General features: G+C 46.2%; 2 protein-coding genes across 3 annotated transcripts in view; both read left to right on the forward strand.

Annotated features, from left to right (window-relative positions):
• The window catches only part of slc22a15 (solute carrier family 22 member 15), a 31,498-nt gene extending 16,283 nt beyond the window's left edge, over window positions 1-15,215 (forward strand). Inside the window, exons 7-13 of one of the 2 annotated variants that reach the window (XR_014553336.1) lie at window positions 304-470; window positions 4,519-4,659; window positions 5,882-5,967; window positions 10,172-10,280; window positions 12,258-12,330; window positions 13,601-13,745; window positions 14,924-15,215. Coding sequence is in view for 1 of the 2 variants with exons in the window: in XM_083651082.1 (XP_083507208.1) it covers window positions 304-470; window positions 4,519-4,659; window positions 5,882-5,967; window positions 10,172-10,280; window positions 12,258-12,330; window positions 13,587-13,745; window positions 14,924-14,968 (780 nt within the window). In the remaining variant the exon portion in view is untranslated. Of the gene's footprint in view, window positions 1-303; window positions 471-4,518; window positions 4,660-5,881; window positions 5,968-10,171; window positions 10,281-12,257; window positions 12,331-13,586; window positions 13,746-14,923 lie in introns of both variants that reach the window. The other variant, XM_083651082.1, reaches the window with a different exon arrangement.
• A 1,576-nt stretch (window positions 15,216-16,791) lies between these two features.
• Window positions 16,792-18,119, forward strand: part of LOC310788836 (TBC1 domain family member 12-like) — a 63,206-nt gene continuing 61,878 nt past the window's right edge. Inside the window, exon 1 of the mRNA XM_083650409.1 lies at window positions 16,792-17,962. Within this exon, the coding sequence (XP_083506535.1) occupies window positions 17,178-17,962 (785 nt within the window). The 5' untranslated portion in view covers window positions 16,792-17,177. The remainder of the gene's footprint in view (window positions 17,963-18,119) is intronic.

The raw sequence follows: 18,119 nt of genomic DNA on the forward strand, positions 1-18,119 counted from the left end.
CCGTGACCCCAAAACCGAGGTACGTACCCAACCGTGACTTTTGTGTACCGTGACACCCCTATTTAATTATACTTTTTTTCATGATATATATATATGTGTGTGTGTGTGTGTGTGTGTGTGTGTGTGTGTGTGTGTGTGTGTGTGTGTGTGTTTTGTTAAAGTATTGAATGTTGATGTGTCTGATAATCCCATGTGGGATGGGTCAAGCAATTGTCCTGACACGAAAATAAAATATTCATTCATTCATTCATTCATCCATTCAATTGGTAGTAAAGCCTGTATGTGTTGTGTGTGTGTGTGGAGGTTCTGCGCTACATTGCTCTGAGGAACGGGAAAGCCGTCACCAACCTGACGCTGCGCCGCGTCACCACCGGTAAGCCCGGTCAACGTGACAACAGGAGCACGGGCGTCCTGCAGCTGTTCACACATCCCGTGCTGCGCTGGAGGACCATGGTGCTCATGTACGTCTGGTGAGTACAGCCAAAGATACTTATGTTGCCTTCATGTACGTCTGGTGAGTACAGCCAAAGATACTTATGTTGCCTTCATGTACGTCTGGTGAGTACAGCCAAAGATACTTATGTTGCCTTCATGTACGTCTGGTGAGTACAGCCAAAGATACTTATGTTGCCTTCATGTACGTCTGGTGAGTACAGCCAAAGATACTTATGTTGCCTTCATGTACGTCTGGTGAGTACAGCCAAAGGTACTTATGTTGCCTTCATGTACGTCTGGTGAGTACAGCCAAAGATACTTATGTTGCCTTCATGTACGTCTGGTGAGTACAGCCAAAGATACTTATGTTGCCTTCATGTATGTCTGGTGAGTACAGCCAAAGATACTTATGTTGCCTTCATGTATGTCTGGTGAGTACAGCCAAAGATACTTATGTTGCCTTCATGTATGTCTGGTGAGTACAGCCAAAGATACTTATGTTGCCTTCATGTACGTCTGGTGAGTACAGCCAAAGATACTTATGTTGCCTTCATGTACGTCTGGTGAGTACAGCCAAAGATACTTATGTTGCCTTCATGTACGTCTGGTGAGTACAGCCAAAGATACTTATGTTGCCTTCATGTACGCCTGGTGAGTACAGCCAAAGATACTTATGTTGCCTTCATGTACGTCTGGTGAGTACAGCCAAAGATACTTATGTTGCCTTCATGTACGTCTGGTGAGTACAGCCAAAGATACTTATGTTGCCTTCATGTACGTCTGGTGAGTACAGCCAAAGATACTTATGTTGCCTTCATGTACGTCTGGTGAGTACAGCCAAAGATACTTATGTTGCCTTCATGTACGCCTGGTGAGTACAGCCAAAGATACTTATGTTGCCTTCATGTACGCCTGGTGAGTACAGCCAAAGATACTTATGTTGCCTTCATGTACGTCTGGTGAGTACAGCCAAAGATACTTATGTTGCCTTCATGTACGTCTGGTGAGTACAGCCAAAGATACTTATGTTGCCTTCATGTACGTCTGGTGAGTACAGCCAAAGATACTTATGTTGCCTTCATGTACGCCTGGTGAGTACAGCCAAAGATACTTATGTTGCCTTCATGTACGCCTGGTGAGTACAGCCAAAGATACTTATGTTGCCTTCATGTACGCCTGGTGAGTACAGCCAAAGATACTTATGTTGCCTTCATGTACGTCTGGTGAGTACAGCCAAAGATACTTATGTTGCCTTCATGTACGTCTGGTGAGTACAGCCAAAGATACTTATGTTGCCTTCATGTACGCCTGGTGAGTACAGCCAAAGATACTTATGTTGCCTTCATGTACGTCTGGTGAGTACAGCCAAAGATACTTATGTTGCCTTCATGTACGTCTGGTGAGTACAGCCAAAGATACTTATGTTGCCTTCATGTACGTCTGGTGAGTACAGCCAAAGATACTTATGTTGCCTTCATGTACGTCTGGTGAGTACAGCCAAAGATACTTATGTTGCCTTCATGTACGCCTGGTGAGTACAGCCAAAGATACTTATGTTGCCTTCATGTACGCCTGGTGAGTACAGCCAAAGATACTTATGTTGCCTTCATGTACGTCTGGTGAGTACAGCCAAAGATACTTATGTTGCCTTCATGTACGTCTGGTGAGTACAGCCAAAGATACTTATGTTGCCTTCATGTACGTCTGGTGAGTACAGCCAAAGATACTTATGTTGCCTTCATGTACGTCTGGTGAGTACAGCCAAAGATACTTATGTTGCCTTCATGTACGTCTGGTGAGTACAGCCAAAGATACTTATGTTGCCTTCATGTACGTCTGGTGAGTACAGCCAAAGATACTTATGTTGCCTTCATGTACGTCTGGTGAGTACAGCCAAAGATACTTATGTTGCCTTCATGTACGTCTGGTGAGTACAGCCAAATATACTTATGTTGCCTTCATGTATGTCTGGTGAGTACAGCCAAAGATACTTATGTTGCCTTCATGTATGTCTGGTGAGTACAGCCAAAGATACTTATGTTGCCTTCATGTACGTCTGGTGAGTACAGCCAAAGATACTTATGTTGCCTTCATGTACGTCTGGTGAGTACAGCCAAAGATACTTATGTTGCCTTCATGTACGTCTGGTGAGTACAGCCAAAGATACTTATGTTGCCTTCATGTACGTCTGGTGAGTACAGCCAAAGATACTTATGTTGCCTTCATGTACGTCTGGTGAGTACAGCCAAAGATACTTATGTTGCCTTCATGTACGTCTGGTGAGTACAGCCAAAGATACTTATGTTGCCTTCATGTACGTCTGGTGAGTACAGCCAAAGATACTTATGTTGCCTTCATGTACGTCTGGTGAGTACAGCCAAAGATACTTATGTTGCCTTCATGTACGTCTGGTGAGTACAGCCAAAGATACTTATGTTGCCTTCATGTACGTCTGGTGAGTACAGCCAAAGATACTTATGTTGCCTTCATGTACGTCTGGTGAGTACAGCCAAAGATACTTATGTTGCCTTCATGTACGTCTGGTGAGTACAGCCAAAGATACTTATGTTGCCTTCATGTACGTCTGGTGAGTACAGCCAAAGATACTTATGTTGCCTTCAAGTGGAAGTCGTGAACTCGTGTTGACGAGTTGGGAAGTCGTGTATACGACAGGCTTGGTTTTCAAGTGGTCACACCGGGAGTTACCGAGGCTAACAATTTAGCTAACACTAGCTAGCAAACGGCTAACTATGTTAATGCAGGAAATGCAAAAGCATAATGAGAGGAAAAAAGATGAGACCGTTGGGAATATAAGACTATATTATAAAATTACTATGAAAAACTCTACGGCTAAAATGATTAGTAAAGTATTAACTTTCCATCCACCTCCATTTTCTGAAAGCATCACAAGACACAGCACAAGTCGTGCAAATGTCCTGAATACCACACTCATTATATGCATCGTCAACAGTATGAGAGACTCTTCCAGTCTCCTAAATGGGCGTGGTCAGCTCTCTCCCCTGTCAGACACTGTTTACCCACCACCTGCCCCTGACCTAGCAAGCCAACTTGAGCTAGAGATCGTGAGCTTCCAAAACTGAACAAATACCACACACATAAAGCCAAAACTGCCTTCTTAGCTCAATCTAGTTGTAACTAAGATATCTGCTGAAAAAAAATTAATTTTCCATCCACAGATTTAGTAGTAGCCTACATCTGTGAACTTCAATGTAGCTTTAGCTAATCGCAACGTGCTAACGTTGCTGGCTCATTTGCCAAATCTCGCGAGAGTGTTTTTCTGAGACAGAGACAGGTCTCAAACAAAATTAATTTCTTCTGATCTGTCTGTCTGGAAAATGCCATGTTAGTGTCAGAAGATGTGTGGCTTGTGGAAAATGGGTGACTACGGAGCCATTTCCAAAGAAAGTTACATTTAAAATGCAATTTCCACGCCCTGGAAAAAATTATGGAAAATAATATTTTTGGAAAAGTTTTGGAAATGTAGCTAAAGTTGCATCAAACATAATTACTGATTAATCCAAGGATGAAAATAGTCACATAGATTGGCACGTAACCATCACAGCATATCACAGTGGTGTGAGTTAGTTTCAGTCTGGCTCAGTCTGTTTACATGCACAGTTGCTGTCTGCTAACGTAGCCAGTTAGCGAACTTATTTTGCCAGGCAAGTGCAGCTCCCAAACAACAGAAGGCTTTTTAAGACAAAGTACCAAGTATCGCTGGCAGAGGCACTGACCCAAAATGTGCTGCTGTGCTGTCAAACCTTCCATATTTGGAATATGGGGAGAGGCCGCGCTTACTAGTGAAGGGGGGGGGGGGACCAGACTGCAACCGCTATTGCAGCAGCGCAGTTCTTATCAGTGAGTTCATGACGGTAATGTGAAGTGCAGCAGAGACATCCACCGACGACGCGCTCGTCGTTATAACGAGAAACACGCTTCACCTAGTACACATTTTCTAAAAACTAAAATTCTGCTTTTCTAGCTTTCTCAGCATTTTTCACTGTTATTATCTACCATTTGGATTGTCATGGTTGTGTGTGTGTGTGTGCGTGTGTGTTGCAGGTATGCGTGCAGCCTGGTGTATTACGGGCTCACTCTGGGGGCCAGTGAGACGTCTGGGAGCCGCTATATGAACGTGGCGATGTACGGCCTGGTAGAGCTGCCTGCCTACCCACTCTGCATCTACTTCATCGACAAGCACTGGTGAGACACACACACACAAGCTGAAGCTTAAATAATACCCCTTTCACACCAGGTCCAACCAGGGTTATTCCCAGGTCGATTTGAGGTATGAAAGGGTTAACCCGGGTTGCCTGACCCGGGTTGGCGGTTGGACCAGCGTCAGTTGGACCAGCGTCAGTTGGACCAGGGTTCATTTCAGTGAGAATGGCTCCACCCGGGTTGCCATTTGTTATGCTAATAGCCTTAGCTATTAGCTAAAGGCCACAACAGACTCGTCCGTCCGCCTCGAATTGGAGCCGTCTCGCCGTCTGCCGGCGCCAGCGAGCCCTACATGCTCGGACGCCACTACGCCCTCCCTCCTCCCACCCTCCCTCCTCCTGTGGAAGCTCCGTGGGAAAATGGCGGCGATTGAGTGCCAGGCAGGCTGAATGAAATTGAATGTAACGTTCCCAATTCTATATATTCAATTCTAAAAAACGACCCTCAACATTTGGGAAGGCTAAGCCACACAACCAGTTCGTTATAATCTAACGTCATGTTTCGAAGCCGACTTTACGACGATGAGGACGGTAAGGACTCAATCACATCAGGTCTCCGCTGACTACCTCGGAGATCTCTGTTACAGGCCCAAGGCAACGGCCAATCACAACTCTCGTGCAGCTGACGTCACGCACGTATCGTCGCCGCTGAGTTACATTTTGGAGCAGCCCCCGTCAGCCGACGGCGCCCCCTCCCCGCATGACGGCGTCCACCCGCCGTCATGCGGGGAGGGCGGGGCGAGGCTCTGACGGACGAGTCTGTTGTGGCCTTAAGGCTAGCTAGGTTGTGACCCGGGTCCTATCTGAATAGTCATGTCAGGGTTGAACATGGGTCAAGTAGCCCTGGTCCAACCCTGACCGTTGGTGTATGAGAGTGGTATAAGCAGGGACAATTTATTATAGACACACTGCAACTTCCAGTCACTTCCTGTATCTGTTTCGCCGCTGCCACATGCCCTTAGGAGACTTGGGTGCCGATGAAGTTTCATATCCTGGAGAGACAGCCAATCACAAGCTGCCATTTAGGAGACAGGAAGAATACTATTTCATACTATTGGCAGAGCCTGGAATGCACTGTCTCTATAATCCATCGTCTCTGGCATATAACCCTGCCAGTGATAGAGGCTCCCTTACTAAAAGTGGAACACAGATGGCGCTGTGAGGTGTTTAAAGCAAAACGGTCTATCAATGAGCTTTTGTTGCAGGGCCGGGAGAAGAAAGAGCATGGCCAGCTTCCTGTGTCTGGCTGGCTCCGCCTGTCTCTGCACCACATTCGTCCCCGAAAACACAGGTGAGACCGCCCACTGATGACTCGTCATCCAGCATGTTCTGATGGGTTTATCTGCTCATATTCACATATTTCTTCATGTGTTCTTTAACCAGAATTCCAGTTTGTTACAACCTGGACCTTATTTCCAGCTGTACGTCACCCTGAGAAGTTTGGTTTGATTAGCATCAGGAGAAACGATCATCAGTTTTGATTGCCAGCTAAAAACAAGGAATACGGGGCATATGAAATGCTTGTATTTACGTCCTGTAAATAGCTTATTTTCTGACACTCGGCGGCTCATATCCTTATTATATCATAGAGACAACGAGGAAATGAATGATGCATTACCTTGGCACAGTTTGTTCATCCTGAGGGTTATACCTGACGGGAAAGCGACTGCTTTTAAATCACTCTTTCTTTTGTCTCTCTCCCCCTCCCGAACGTAACGCATCTGTCTTGTCTGTGTCTTTTCACTGCAACTGTGATACGACTGCGCAGACTCGGGCTCCAAATGACATCACACAAGCAAGATGGCAGCTCGCGGAAACCAGCTATTTTGGCTTCACTTTTGCATAGCGGTAGGAAGTGATTCAGAGTCAGACCAATGAAAACCAACTGGAGGTGTGATCGCACCATAGATATTATATTACTATAGATGGGTCACCGCAGGCTCCGCCAATTCTAACAACTGGTAGCAGCAAACGGTCACGTGGTCACCTCTCCCCAAGTCTCGTTACTCCCCTCCACCCCCACTTGTTTTCTTCTACAAGCAGGCTTTAAGCGGGGTTAGTGCTGCTGACCTAGCAGGCTAACTTGAAATAGAGATTGTGAGTTCCCCATACTCCACACAAACCACACATATAAACACAAAGCTGCCCGTTGTTAGCTCAATACAGTTGAAACTAAGATATTCCATGAAACAAATATTTTTTCTAGCCACAGATTTAGCGACTACATCAACGAACTTCAGCTTTAGCTTTAGCTAATCGCTCCCTGGCCGCTAACACGAGTTCCTGTTGCCAAATCTCGCGAGAGTGTGTTGCTGAGATAGAGACAGATCTTGAACGAGTTTAATTTTCTCCTGATCTTTCTGTCTGAAAAATGCCATTTTAGTGTCAGAATATTGTGAAGATATGTGGCTTCGGAGAACGGGCCGAATATTTACTTTCATGAATATGGGGGCGAAGGGATCTGTCATAATCTGAGATCACGTTGACTTTCCCCATTGACTCAAATAGACTCAGACCTGCCGAAAATCTCTTAGTGGGCGTGTCCGTGGAAAGCCATGGGCAAGATCTGCGTGCCAAAATGACAGGAAGTGAGTTGAAGTTGGTTTGTGCTTGCTTGAAATCCCATCGTCTTTGATCACACTCTTAGCCATTGTTGCCAAAAGATGTGGACCTCCAACATGGCCGCCAGAGGACACATTAAAGGAGAACTTACCTCCAAAACACTTTTTTTCAGCTTTTAACCAATATATATGACTTTGGGGGTGATGTGTGAAGAATTCTGGTCAGAATTTCCACATTTGACACCAAACTGTTGCCATTTTACCATTTGTATCATTTTTCAGCAGCATATCTGGCATAAGCGCCCTCTAAAGGTGGAAAACTGCTTTTTTTTGTGCCCTCAAATGAATGGGATATTTGGTACAACCTGACGTCACGGTGGGTTTAGCGCGTGCATCTGGTGCATCTCCAAAGCCTATACAACTAGGCAAGATGGAAAAACCTTACTTAGTATCAGGCTCCAGAGGGCTCTAACTGAAGTAAAAAAAAAATCTGTTTGCTCTTAACTCATTCACTGCCAATATCTGACTGGCATTTTTGGCACAGGCCAAGTATTTCCATAATGTTTGGTCATCTTTCAAGACCCACAGTAAATTCTGTACTAGGACTACAGTGATGTCCAATACCTCGAAATGAAGATCTAAGTCTCTACTTTCACCCCCAAAAAGAAAGTTAGCTTTTAGCATGTTCTGTACTCTACTTATAACCCTTTTTATACACCCCATGTTCACCAAAAAAGCCTGTCTGGGAAGAGAAAAGGGAGAAAAAAGCATTTTTGTAAAAGGGCACAATCTCAGGCATAACTCACTCTCAATTCTTTTATTTTGAACTGTATTGACATCAGACATGTAAATATTATTCGTTAGGACACAAATGACAAAAAAAAAAAAATATATATATATATATATATACACACATGAAGTGCTTTTTTTTTACATTCAACAATACAGTTTACTCGGTGTGAGTGTGCAGACAGACAGACAGACAGACAGACACACCGACAGACAGACAGACAGACAGACAGACAGACAGACAGACACACACACACACACACACACACGATCCCCCTTTTAGATTTCTAACCCAACATAGGATAAGCAATAACCACGCCCTGTGGCGCTGGGATTGGCCAGGAGCAACATTGGAGGGCACGCAGCCCAGCGATTTCATGAACCAACTGAAGAGCTCTTGAGAAGGACAGCGGGCTGCTGTGAGTGCCTTCTGCCCGCTGCTGCCTAGCTGTTCCTGTGTTTATTTTTGATTTGTTCTGGTACACCCGTTCTCATCCATGCCTCCCTGTCATATCAACTCTGCTATTTGATCGTTCCCGTTTTCCCCTCGGCTATTCAACACGTCCTCACCGCCCTCGCAAACTGATCGATCATTTCCTCATTCCTCCGATGATCAAACACATCTCTTGATTACTTTCTCCCGTTTTCTCCTGGCTGGCACAGAGGAAGGCGACTCCAGCTCGTGCAGCGCGCCGAGGGCGTTTCAATGGCGTTTCTCCTGTCTGCACAAGGAAGCGTTACCCGTTCTCTGCTTTTCCTCTTGCTCAATTTCAAAACAACAGCTGCGGTATGTGTTTGATCGCGTGCTGTCGGCTACCCTTTGAAGGCAGGGACCTGTGTCTGTGTCACAGGCTGGGCAAGTGTTTGCTGCAGGCGCTGCACCAATAAAAACAAAAACACGTCAAACACGTCCTTGGCGGGGAAGGCCATTGCTGATAACACGTCAAAGACGTCATTGGCGGTGAATGAGTTAAAATACTGAACCAAACGTCGTCAAAGTTGGCACATGTCTTAATTATAGTTAGTTTCCCGCTGAATGTGTCATTACTTTATTGATATCTTACCTGGATAAGCTCGAATGATGATGTTTATATTATCAGTCCGAGTTGCAAGCACTGTCTCCAGCCCAGGCAGGCGAGAGTCGTACTGTTACATGGACGAGCCCCAAGCTCCGCGGGCGCGCGCAGCAGGCCAGCAGCAGCTGGGCTCTCTGTGCTCTGAGAGCAGCAGAGAGAGCAGTCTGATATTTCCGCAAACAAATATGGTCGCAGTTTAGCGCACATGTAAAATATAACGCTATACTACGACGTGACAACGTGACAAAGCTTCTCTAAACACATCGGCTACTATCATATTTTCCTGCATCCCTCCTACTGAGATTATATCGGTAATGATTTTGGACAGACTGAATGCGCGGAGGAGGAGAGATCTGCACTGCAGCTGTGCCCTCTGAGAGACACTCGCCTCGCTCCGACTACTGTGCCCGTCTGTGAAAAGCGTCCTGTCCAGTCGCACCTTCGCAAACAGATGCGGGATTCCCTCAATCCTGTACCCAATCTCAGACTGTATTCTCTAAATCGCACACCAGCTATTTCTGTCTACGTGGAGAAATCTCGCATTGTGTTACCCCAGAGCGAGAGGTTTGTCCTCACTGTGTGCTGTGTGCTGCGAGCAGCGAGGCTCTTAACGTAAGTTTAGACAAGCCACATGCAAGCCACGCACACACACATGGGACAAAATGGGACAAAAATAATTAAATTTCTAGTTCGCCACTGAATGGCCAAATTGATATAACTATCAACCATTTCAGGATTTTCTGTTTCCATACAGGCCACCAGCGTTGGCTAGTTGATGATATTTATAAAGATATCGCCCCTCTCAAATAAATTATTTTTGAGGCAGTAGGCAAATTGTAATGGCGTCGATTTCCGAAAAAAAATCTTGACTTAACACAGCCAAAGAGTCTAGTATAGACAAGAGTATATGTAATTTCTTGGTTTTTTCAATAGGTATTTTCAAATCACTGTTCTAATACATATCTAGGGGGTAAGTCCTCCTTTAAGTCATCTGGAACTTTATATATTAAGAGAAATGCCGGCTAAATCCTGGGACTAATTTGTGTGTGCTCTGCTGTTCTGCCTGCAGGAGCCTTGCTCAGCGTTACATCATTAGCACTGCTGGGGAAGCTGCTGGTCAGCGCGGCGTTCAACATCGCCTATGTCTACACCTCCGAACTCTACCCCACTGTTATCAGGTACACTGACCAGTCTACACCTCCGAACTCTACCCCACTGTTATCAGGTACACAGACCAGTCTACACCTCCAAACCCTACCCCACTGTTATCAGGTACACAGACCAGTCTACACCTCCAAACCCTACCCCACTGTTATCAGGTACACTGACCAGTCTACACCTCCAAACTCTACCCGACTGTTATCAGGTACACTGACCAGTCTACACCTCCGAACTCTACCCCACTGTTATCAGGTACACTGACCAGTCTACACCTCCGAACTCTACCCCACTGTTATCAGGTACACTGACCAGTCTACACCTCCGAACTCTACCCCACTGTTATCAGGTACACTGACCAGTCTACACCTCCAAACTCTACCCGACTGTTATCAGGTACACTGACCAGTCTACACCTCCGAACTCTACCCCACTGTTATCAGGTACACTGACCAGTCTACACCTCCGAACTCTACCCCACTGTTATCAGGTACACTGACCAGTCTACACCTCCAAACTCTACCCGACTGTTATCAGGTACACTGACCAGTCTACACCTCCAAACTCTACCCCACTGTTATCAGGTACACTGACCAGTCTACACCTCCGAACTCTACCCCACTGTTATCAGGTACACTGACCAGTCTACACCTCCGAACTCTACCCCACTGTTATCAGGTACACTGACCAGTCTACACCTCCAAACTCTACCCGACTGTTATCAGGTACACTGACCAGTCTACACCTCCAAACTCTACCCCACTGTTATCAGGTACACTGACCAGCCTATACCTCCGAACTGTTATCAGGTACACTGACCAGTCTACACCTCCAAACTCTACCCCACTGTTATCAGGTACACTGACCAGTCTACACCTCCAAACTCTACCCGACTGTTATCAGGTACACTGACCAGTCTACACCTCCAAACTCTACCCCACTGTTATCAGGTACACTGACCAGCCTATACCTCCGAACTGTTATCAGGTACACTGAGCACAGTCTAGTTAGGGCCACAGACCCCCATTTGATTTGATTTTGTCTTTCAGACCCAAATCTGATTGATGATTTTGTCCCTGACTATTGCTGCGTTCGAGACAAAATTGGAGGTCGGAATTTCACAGTTGAAATTTCCGATTTCCGACTTCCAAATGTTCCAGATGCACGACGCTGTGTTGTGTGACGTCAGATAACTGATTCTCCGTGAGGTCGGGGTCGATGGATTTGCCCCGAGTGGGAACTCCGACTTTAGTGGCGTGTAGTTTCTCTAAGGAGGTGGAAATATCTGGAGTTCTGAGGTGTCTGGAATGCACACATGTTGTAGGTAGCGAGACAACAGCGAAACTATGATCAAAACAGTCATTCTTTTACATTCTCTAATTGTGTTCACTTCTTGTAAGTGAAGTAATGCTGACATTTATAATTCATCAATTTGCTGGGGACCACCTGGAACCCAGTCATGGATGGTGGTCCCTGGACCTGTTCAGTCCTTCAGACACATCACACCCTGTGGTCCCTGGACCTGTTCAGTCCTTCAGACACATCACACCCTGTGGTCCCTGGACCTGTTCAGTCCTTCACACACATCACACCCTGTGGTCCCTGGACCTGTTCAGTCCTTTACACACATCACACTCTGTGGTCCCTGGACCTGTTCAGTCCTTCAGACACATCACACCCTCTGGTCCCTGGACCTGTTCAGTCCTTCAGACACATCACACTCTCTGGCCCCTGGACCTGTTCAGTCCTTCAGACACATCACACCCTCTGGTCCCTGGACTTGTTCAGTCCTTCACACACATCACACTCTGTGGTCCCTGGATCTGTTCAGTCCTTCAGACACATCACACCCTCTTGGACCTGACCTGTAGTCAAGACATGAGCTGCTGCACTTGCTTTCAGATGTTTGAGAGTTTTCTGTGTGCTCTCCAAAGCTAACTTCATGCGTGTGTGTGTGTGTGTGTGTGTGTGTGTGTGTGTGTGTGTGTGTGTTTCAGGAACGCTGGGTTGGGAATGTGTTCCATGGCATGCAGAATTGGAGGAATCCTCGCCCCCTTCGTTCCCTCCATGGTAAGTGTGTGTGTGTGTGTGTGTGTGTGTGTGTGGGGCTTGGTAAGTGTGTGTATGATGTGTGTGTCTTGGTAAGTGTGTGTGCGTATGATGTGTGTGTGTGTGTGTGTGTGTGTGTGTGTGTGTGTGTGTGTGTGTGTGTGTGGGGGGCTTGGTAAGTGTGTGTCTTGGTAAGTGTGTGTGTGTATGATGTGTGTGTGCAGTGTTTCCCCTAGAAATCCTTTCAGGCCTGGGGGGAGCCACCGAAACAAAACCTAAACTGGCGCGGCGTGTGGGATGCTTCAGTCAGATGGCGCAGCAGGCGGGCGCTCTGCAATGAATTTATATTTGCGTTAAATTTTTTGTTCACTCTGTGGTATATTCAAGACTTAGAATAAAGTGATGACAAGGAGGATGACTTCATAATCAAGTGCATTTATTGTTGAATAAATAAGCTGTGTAACTTATTGCAAAACATTACAGGGATTTAAACTCATTGAGAATGATGTTGAGTGACAGATACCAGGCAGACACAAAACACTGGAATCATTCACTTAAGTGGCGACTGCTGTCGTCATGAATCACTGCTGCCATTGACCTTCCTTGGCTTGGAGTCACATTTGACCATGGCATCATGGACCATGATGGTGTAACATGGTGTAACAAACTGTTCTGTATCTGTTATGGTGGACTCTTATTTTGAAGTCCGGAAAAGGAAGTGGAGTGTGGTTCACTCTCTCGTTTTCTCTGCCCCTGAACAAGTAAACGGATGGCAGCCTGTCCCAAGAAGAAGCGGTCTCAGAGTCATTATTTCATTCCTAAATATGATCTATAAAGATCAAAAAACACGTGGAAATATCCAGTAAGCCTGCTTGTTGTACAACACTGGTTTGTCTACTTGAAGTGCTAACCAGTTTGTTAGTCTGCAGTAACACTTTCTCCTTCTCTCACACACGCGTCAACACGGATCACAAGCAGCAGACACGGCTATTAGATAACGTTAAACAAGACGTTTTAACGTTTCCTCACTTCAAAACTCAAAGCACGTGTCTAATCTTGTTTACAGTTCTGTAGTAACGTTAACCAGCTTAGTTCACCCTCCTCGTTCTAAAAATAATAATTATATAATAATAATTTCCTCACAGCTTTTGCTTAATTGAATTTGCTGATCACCCCTGCACAGTTTACTCAGTGTTGACTGTGTGTGTGTGTGTGTGTGCGTGTGTGTGTGTGTGTGTGTGTGTGTGTGTGTGTGTGTGTGTGTGTGTGTGTTGCAGCGTGCGCTCCACAGCTCCATGCCCTTCACTGTGTTCTGTCTGTCGGGGGTGACTGCCGGCTGCCTGGGCCTCCTGCTGCCTGAGACCCTCAACAGACCTGTAGCCGAGACCCTGGAGGAGCTGAGCAACCCGGCCCCAGGCCGGGTGCTGGAGAGCAAGGTGACAACACTCTGACGCAGGGTCTGTGTTTCATTAGGCCACTGGTTCCCAGCCTCGGGTTCCAATGGAGTCACATATATATATATATATCGTCGCTGTCGTTCCAGGACCTCGAATCTCCAAAACAGCAACTTTTCAGGAAGTTAAAAAAAACCTGTTTGCTCTTAAAATACTGAACCAAACGTCGTCAAAGTTGGCACATGTCTTAATTATAGTTAGTTTCCCGCTGAATGTGTCATTACTTTATTAATATCTTACCTGGATAAGCTCAAATGATGTTGTTTATTATTATCAGTCCGACTTGGAAGCACGCTCTCCCGGCCAGTCAGGCGGGAGAGAGTCGTATGCTCATGCACGAGCCCCCAAGCTCCGGGCCGCGGGGGCGCGCGCAGCAGCAGCAGCATTGCCCCTCGCCTCTCATGGCCGAGGAGGGGGCTTTGGGATGGGGATGAGAACAGTCTGACATAACGTAGCGTTAACGTTACTTTATTCTCGTCAGAAAACACTCCGATTTGCATGTTAAAACAAGTTTGCAGCCTAGGAATAACTGGAAAACATTTGATTGATCTATTAACGTCAGAGGAAGCCAGGATTAGTCAAAACGATATGAGAAATACACAGCACGTCTGCCGTGTGACTTTTCCGGGTTTACTGTCCTGCGTGGGGGGGTACAGACGGAGGTAGCCGACGAATTTCGAGGTTTGACTGACAGATTGAGGGCGAATGGCGTTACGAGATTTACTCACAAGCTCGTTTTAATGCTTTTCCATTGGTTGCATTTAGTAAAAACCACACAGAGACGTAAAGGGTGACCAATGGCACTGATTTATGACAAAAAGTGAAAAAGGGACATTCGAGGTCCTGGCACAACAGCGACGATATATATATACAGTATATGGCAGAATTCTGAGATTGAAGTCAGAGAATTGATGTCACTCAACCAATTGTGATGTCATCAGTGAGTGACGTCATCAGTGGCGGCTTTTCGCGTCTGGGCTCCCTCGATTTTTGTGCCGTCGATGCGGTCGGGTCACAAGCAAAAAGAGACGTTTGGGGCAACAATTCTCTCATTGACTTCCCCTCTGCACGTTGCCTTCGGGGGGAAATCCATCATCCACCATCATGACAATGTTCAAATTGTTCTTTGACATTGTCTTATTCGTCGTTTTGTCCCCCAGGCTCACTTGTACAAAGACGACCAGTGGAATTCAAACCACAAATGAGGCCAGCAGCTTAATTTTCAACACCGGAGCAGCTCAGAGGGACGGGGCAGACAGACAGACAGACATATACAGAGAGAGGGACAGAGAAGGAGAGAGACTGTCCATAACCCATCCCCTGGAACTGCTGCCTCAAAATGGTGAACTGCCCCCAAACATGAGGACCAAAATACTATGTTGACTTTCTCTGTCTGTGTGAACCATGAAGGGGAAATGTACCGTCAATCTTCCACTGTTGAGAAGATGTTAACTGCCAATTAGGGGAGGGGTGGGTGGGGGGTGGGGTGTGTGTGTGTGTGTGTGGGGGGGGGGGGGGGGGGCACGCACGATAGGCACTCGAGCCGGTGGGGGGCGGCGCCGGCTTTGTAAACCGCTGCTACGCTTCACACGGGTCCAACGTGGAGATCCAACCACGTTCCTCCTGGATTTTATGTTCTAACGTCCTGGATATTTCACTGCCTTCCTGCTGAGAGAGGCAGGAAACCATGTGACCAACACTGCCTTCCGGAGCTGTTGGACTTCCTGCTTGGAAAGCTTTGTGCGTGTTTGTGCTGCAGTTGGATGAAATCCTTGTATCTTGACACCAATTTTTTTTTATTTTATTATTATTATTGAATCGAATGGGTTTCATGGGTTTATGAGGATTTATCAACCCGTAAAGGACCAAATAAAATGTACATTTAAGTAAAGATTTATACTGCTGTGGAGTTGTGAGGTTTTCCCACACAACAGCAGCAGATGGCAAGACTTCCCTCTGTGCCTTCTTCTCCTCTGTTAAAGTCCGTGCTTTCAAACAAACATGATCAGTGTTCAAAGATATCAAGATGGCACATGTAAATGTTGCCTGAGCTCTGTATTTTTATACTGTCATTTTGTAGTACATATATGATCATACTGTAAGATATAAAAGTATGTAGGTACATGTATCAGGGAATACGTGTACTATGTGGGCCCTGAACTCTGAAAATGTCTTGAATTTATAAATGATATATAAAATGTATAAAATATACTAAAAAGTGTTAAAATGTCCTAAGTCCAGCTATTCAATGTCTTCAGTTTCCCCCCCCCCCTTTTATAGTTGAACAACTTTCATCAGCTGTTCAGTCAGAGAAACACGCTAGATTTGACAGCTTTGTGTCTGTGTTTTGGTTTTTAAATTGGTTTTCACTTCCAGGTGGCAATAAACGGCTTTTAACATCTTTGAATTGGCCTTCTGAAACATACTGTGTAGGCTACTACAGACAATACAATATATGGTTATGCATACTGGATATAAACTCACTGAGATATTAGCCATATATATGCAGGTGTTTTTTTTAACTGCTAACATTATTATTCAGTCTGACATAAATATTGAGACAATAATGTAAACCCTAAGTAGTGTCAAACTGTAAATTAAAATAGGGTGCTCTAAGTGCAAAGGTCACAAATGGATGCTTTTCTGAAAGTCATTGATTTTCCTTCATATTGATGATTGTTTTCCTTATAGTATCGAAGTTTTACAAACATTGTCTTATTTATTTGTTACCACCACTTCACTCACTAGGGGTAAATGAACACCTTAAATTACCTTGTCATTTAGATTAGAAGATGCTTTTGTTTAATCTTTTTTCTTTTAAAGAACACATTTTCTACAGGATCAGTATCTCCAACATTAAACAAATAAATTAAACAGAAGTATCATAGTAATAATGACACTTAACAATAATAACCGATGTGAAAATATACAAGTACAAAATAGTGTTAAGAATTCAAAGAGTGGCACTCAATATTTGGAGTCAACATGGTCAGGAGGAATCCCCGGTGCAATTACGTAACGTGGCCGGTAGATGTCGCCCTCACCCTTCAGCCAATCAAAAACACGAGTTGGGGAGGGGGTGCATGACGTCATTGTTGGGGAATTTTCAAGATGGCGCTGAGCTGTGGCCGGAGAGCCGCTGCCGCAGCCAGCTAACGTGAAGGGATTTAATTAATCTGTAGCGACTGGTTGATCCACGAGAAGGAAAGACTTGCGGGTTGCTTGGGTAAACTTGTGTTTTTAGATCCCAGAAATGGAGACGATATATCCGGGCGGGGAGTGTGAGGTAACTGTGTGTGGAAGTGTCCCCGGCTAAAATGGTATTAGCCCCTTCCTCGGAGAACAACAAGCCGAGCGGGCAAGGCTCACTGTATGATGCCCGGGGCTGAGGCTCGTCTGGCGGACTGACTGCTCATGGAGACGCCGGGGGAGGAGAACGGAGGCTCGGAGGAAAACACAAACGGTCACACATCTTCCATCGCACTGGGCGGGGGTCGACCCTCCCCGGCAGGGAAAGGAAAGGCTCGTATTTACGTGACCAGCAATGGCAGGAATGTAAACAGAGACGCCTCGGTACCCCCGCCTCCGCACGACCAGGACATCATGTTGGCTTTGGTTGCGGCAGAGGAGAAGCCCTGCCTCAGCCTGGCGCTGGCCGACAGCAGCGCTGTCATTTCTGGGGTTTGCAGCGTCGACCACAGCGGCCTGAACGGATTCACTGAGTCACCCGAGGAGGAGCGGATGATGGTCGGGTTGGACCGTGGACAAGGAGGAGGGGGGAGAGGAGGAGGAGGAGGGCTAGCCGGGACCACAGCCGTTTCCTGCCCAGCTGCAGTGCCTCTGGGTCGGGTTTCAGCCGAGACAGACCGACAGATACGAGGGGAAACCCCGGATTCCGACGACGTTATCCCGGGAGAAGAGGCCACGGCTGGCGGCGCAGACACCGACCATACTCGGGCCTCTTTCCCCCTCGGTCAGCTGTCATGCACGGGGAAGCAGCACCGGCCGAACTGCATTTCCACTGTCTCGGATCTAAGCATGCCAAACGGGGACATGGACAGCCCGGTGCATTGCACGCAGACCGGGGTGTTTTCCACCCACAGACTGGCTTTCTGCGACACTGTGGATTCATGCGAGGAAGTGAAAATCGCCAACGGCGGTTTGCACATCTTGAACGCAGCCAGAGCAACATGTGACCGGTAGGTCTGGGCTCGATATTGTATCGATTAGGGCTGCAAAATAATGATTATTTTCATTATCGATTAATCTGTAGATTATTTTTCATAGTAGTTTGGTCTAGGCTATATTAAAATGTCTCAAAAATAAAATGTCGATCACCTTTTCCCCAAAGTCCAA

Source organism: Poromitra crassiceps (assembly GCF_964638095.1).
Source record: "Poromitra crassiceps genome assembly, chromosome: 14".
Taxonomy (NCBI): Eukaryota; Metazoa; Chordata; class Actinopteri; order Beryciformes; family Melamphaidae; genus Poromitra; species Poromitra crassiceps.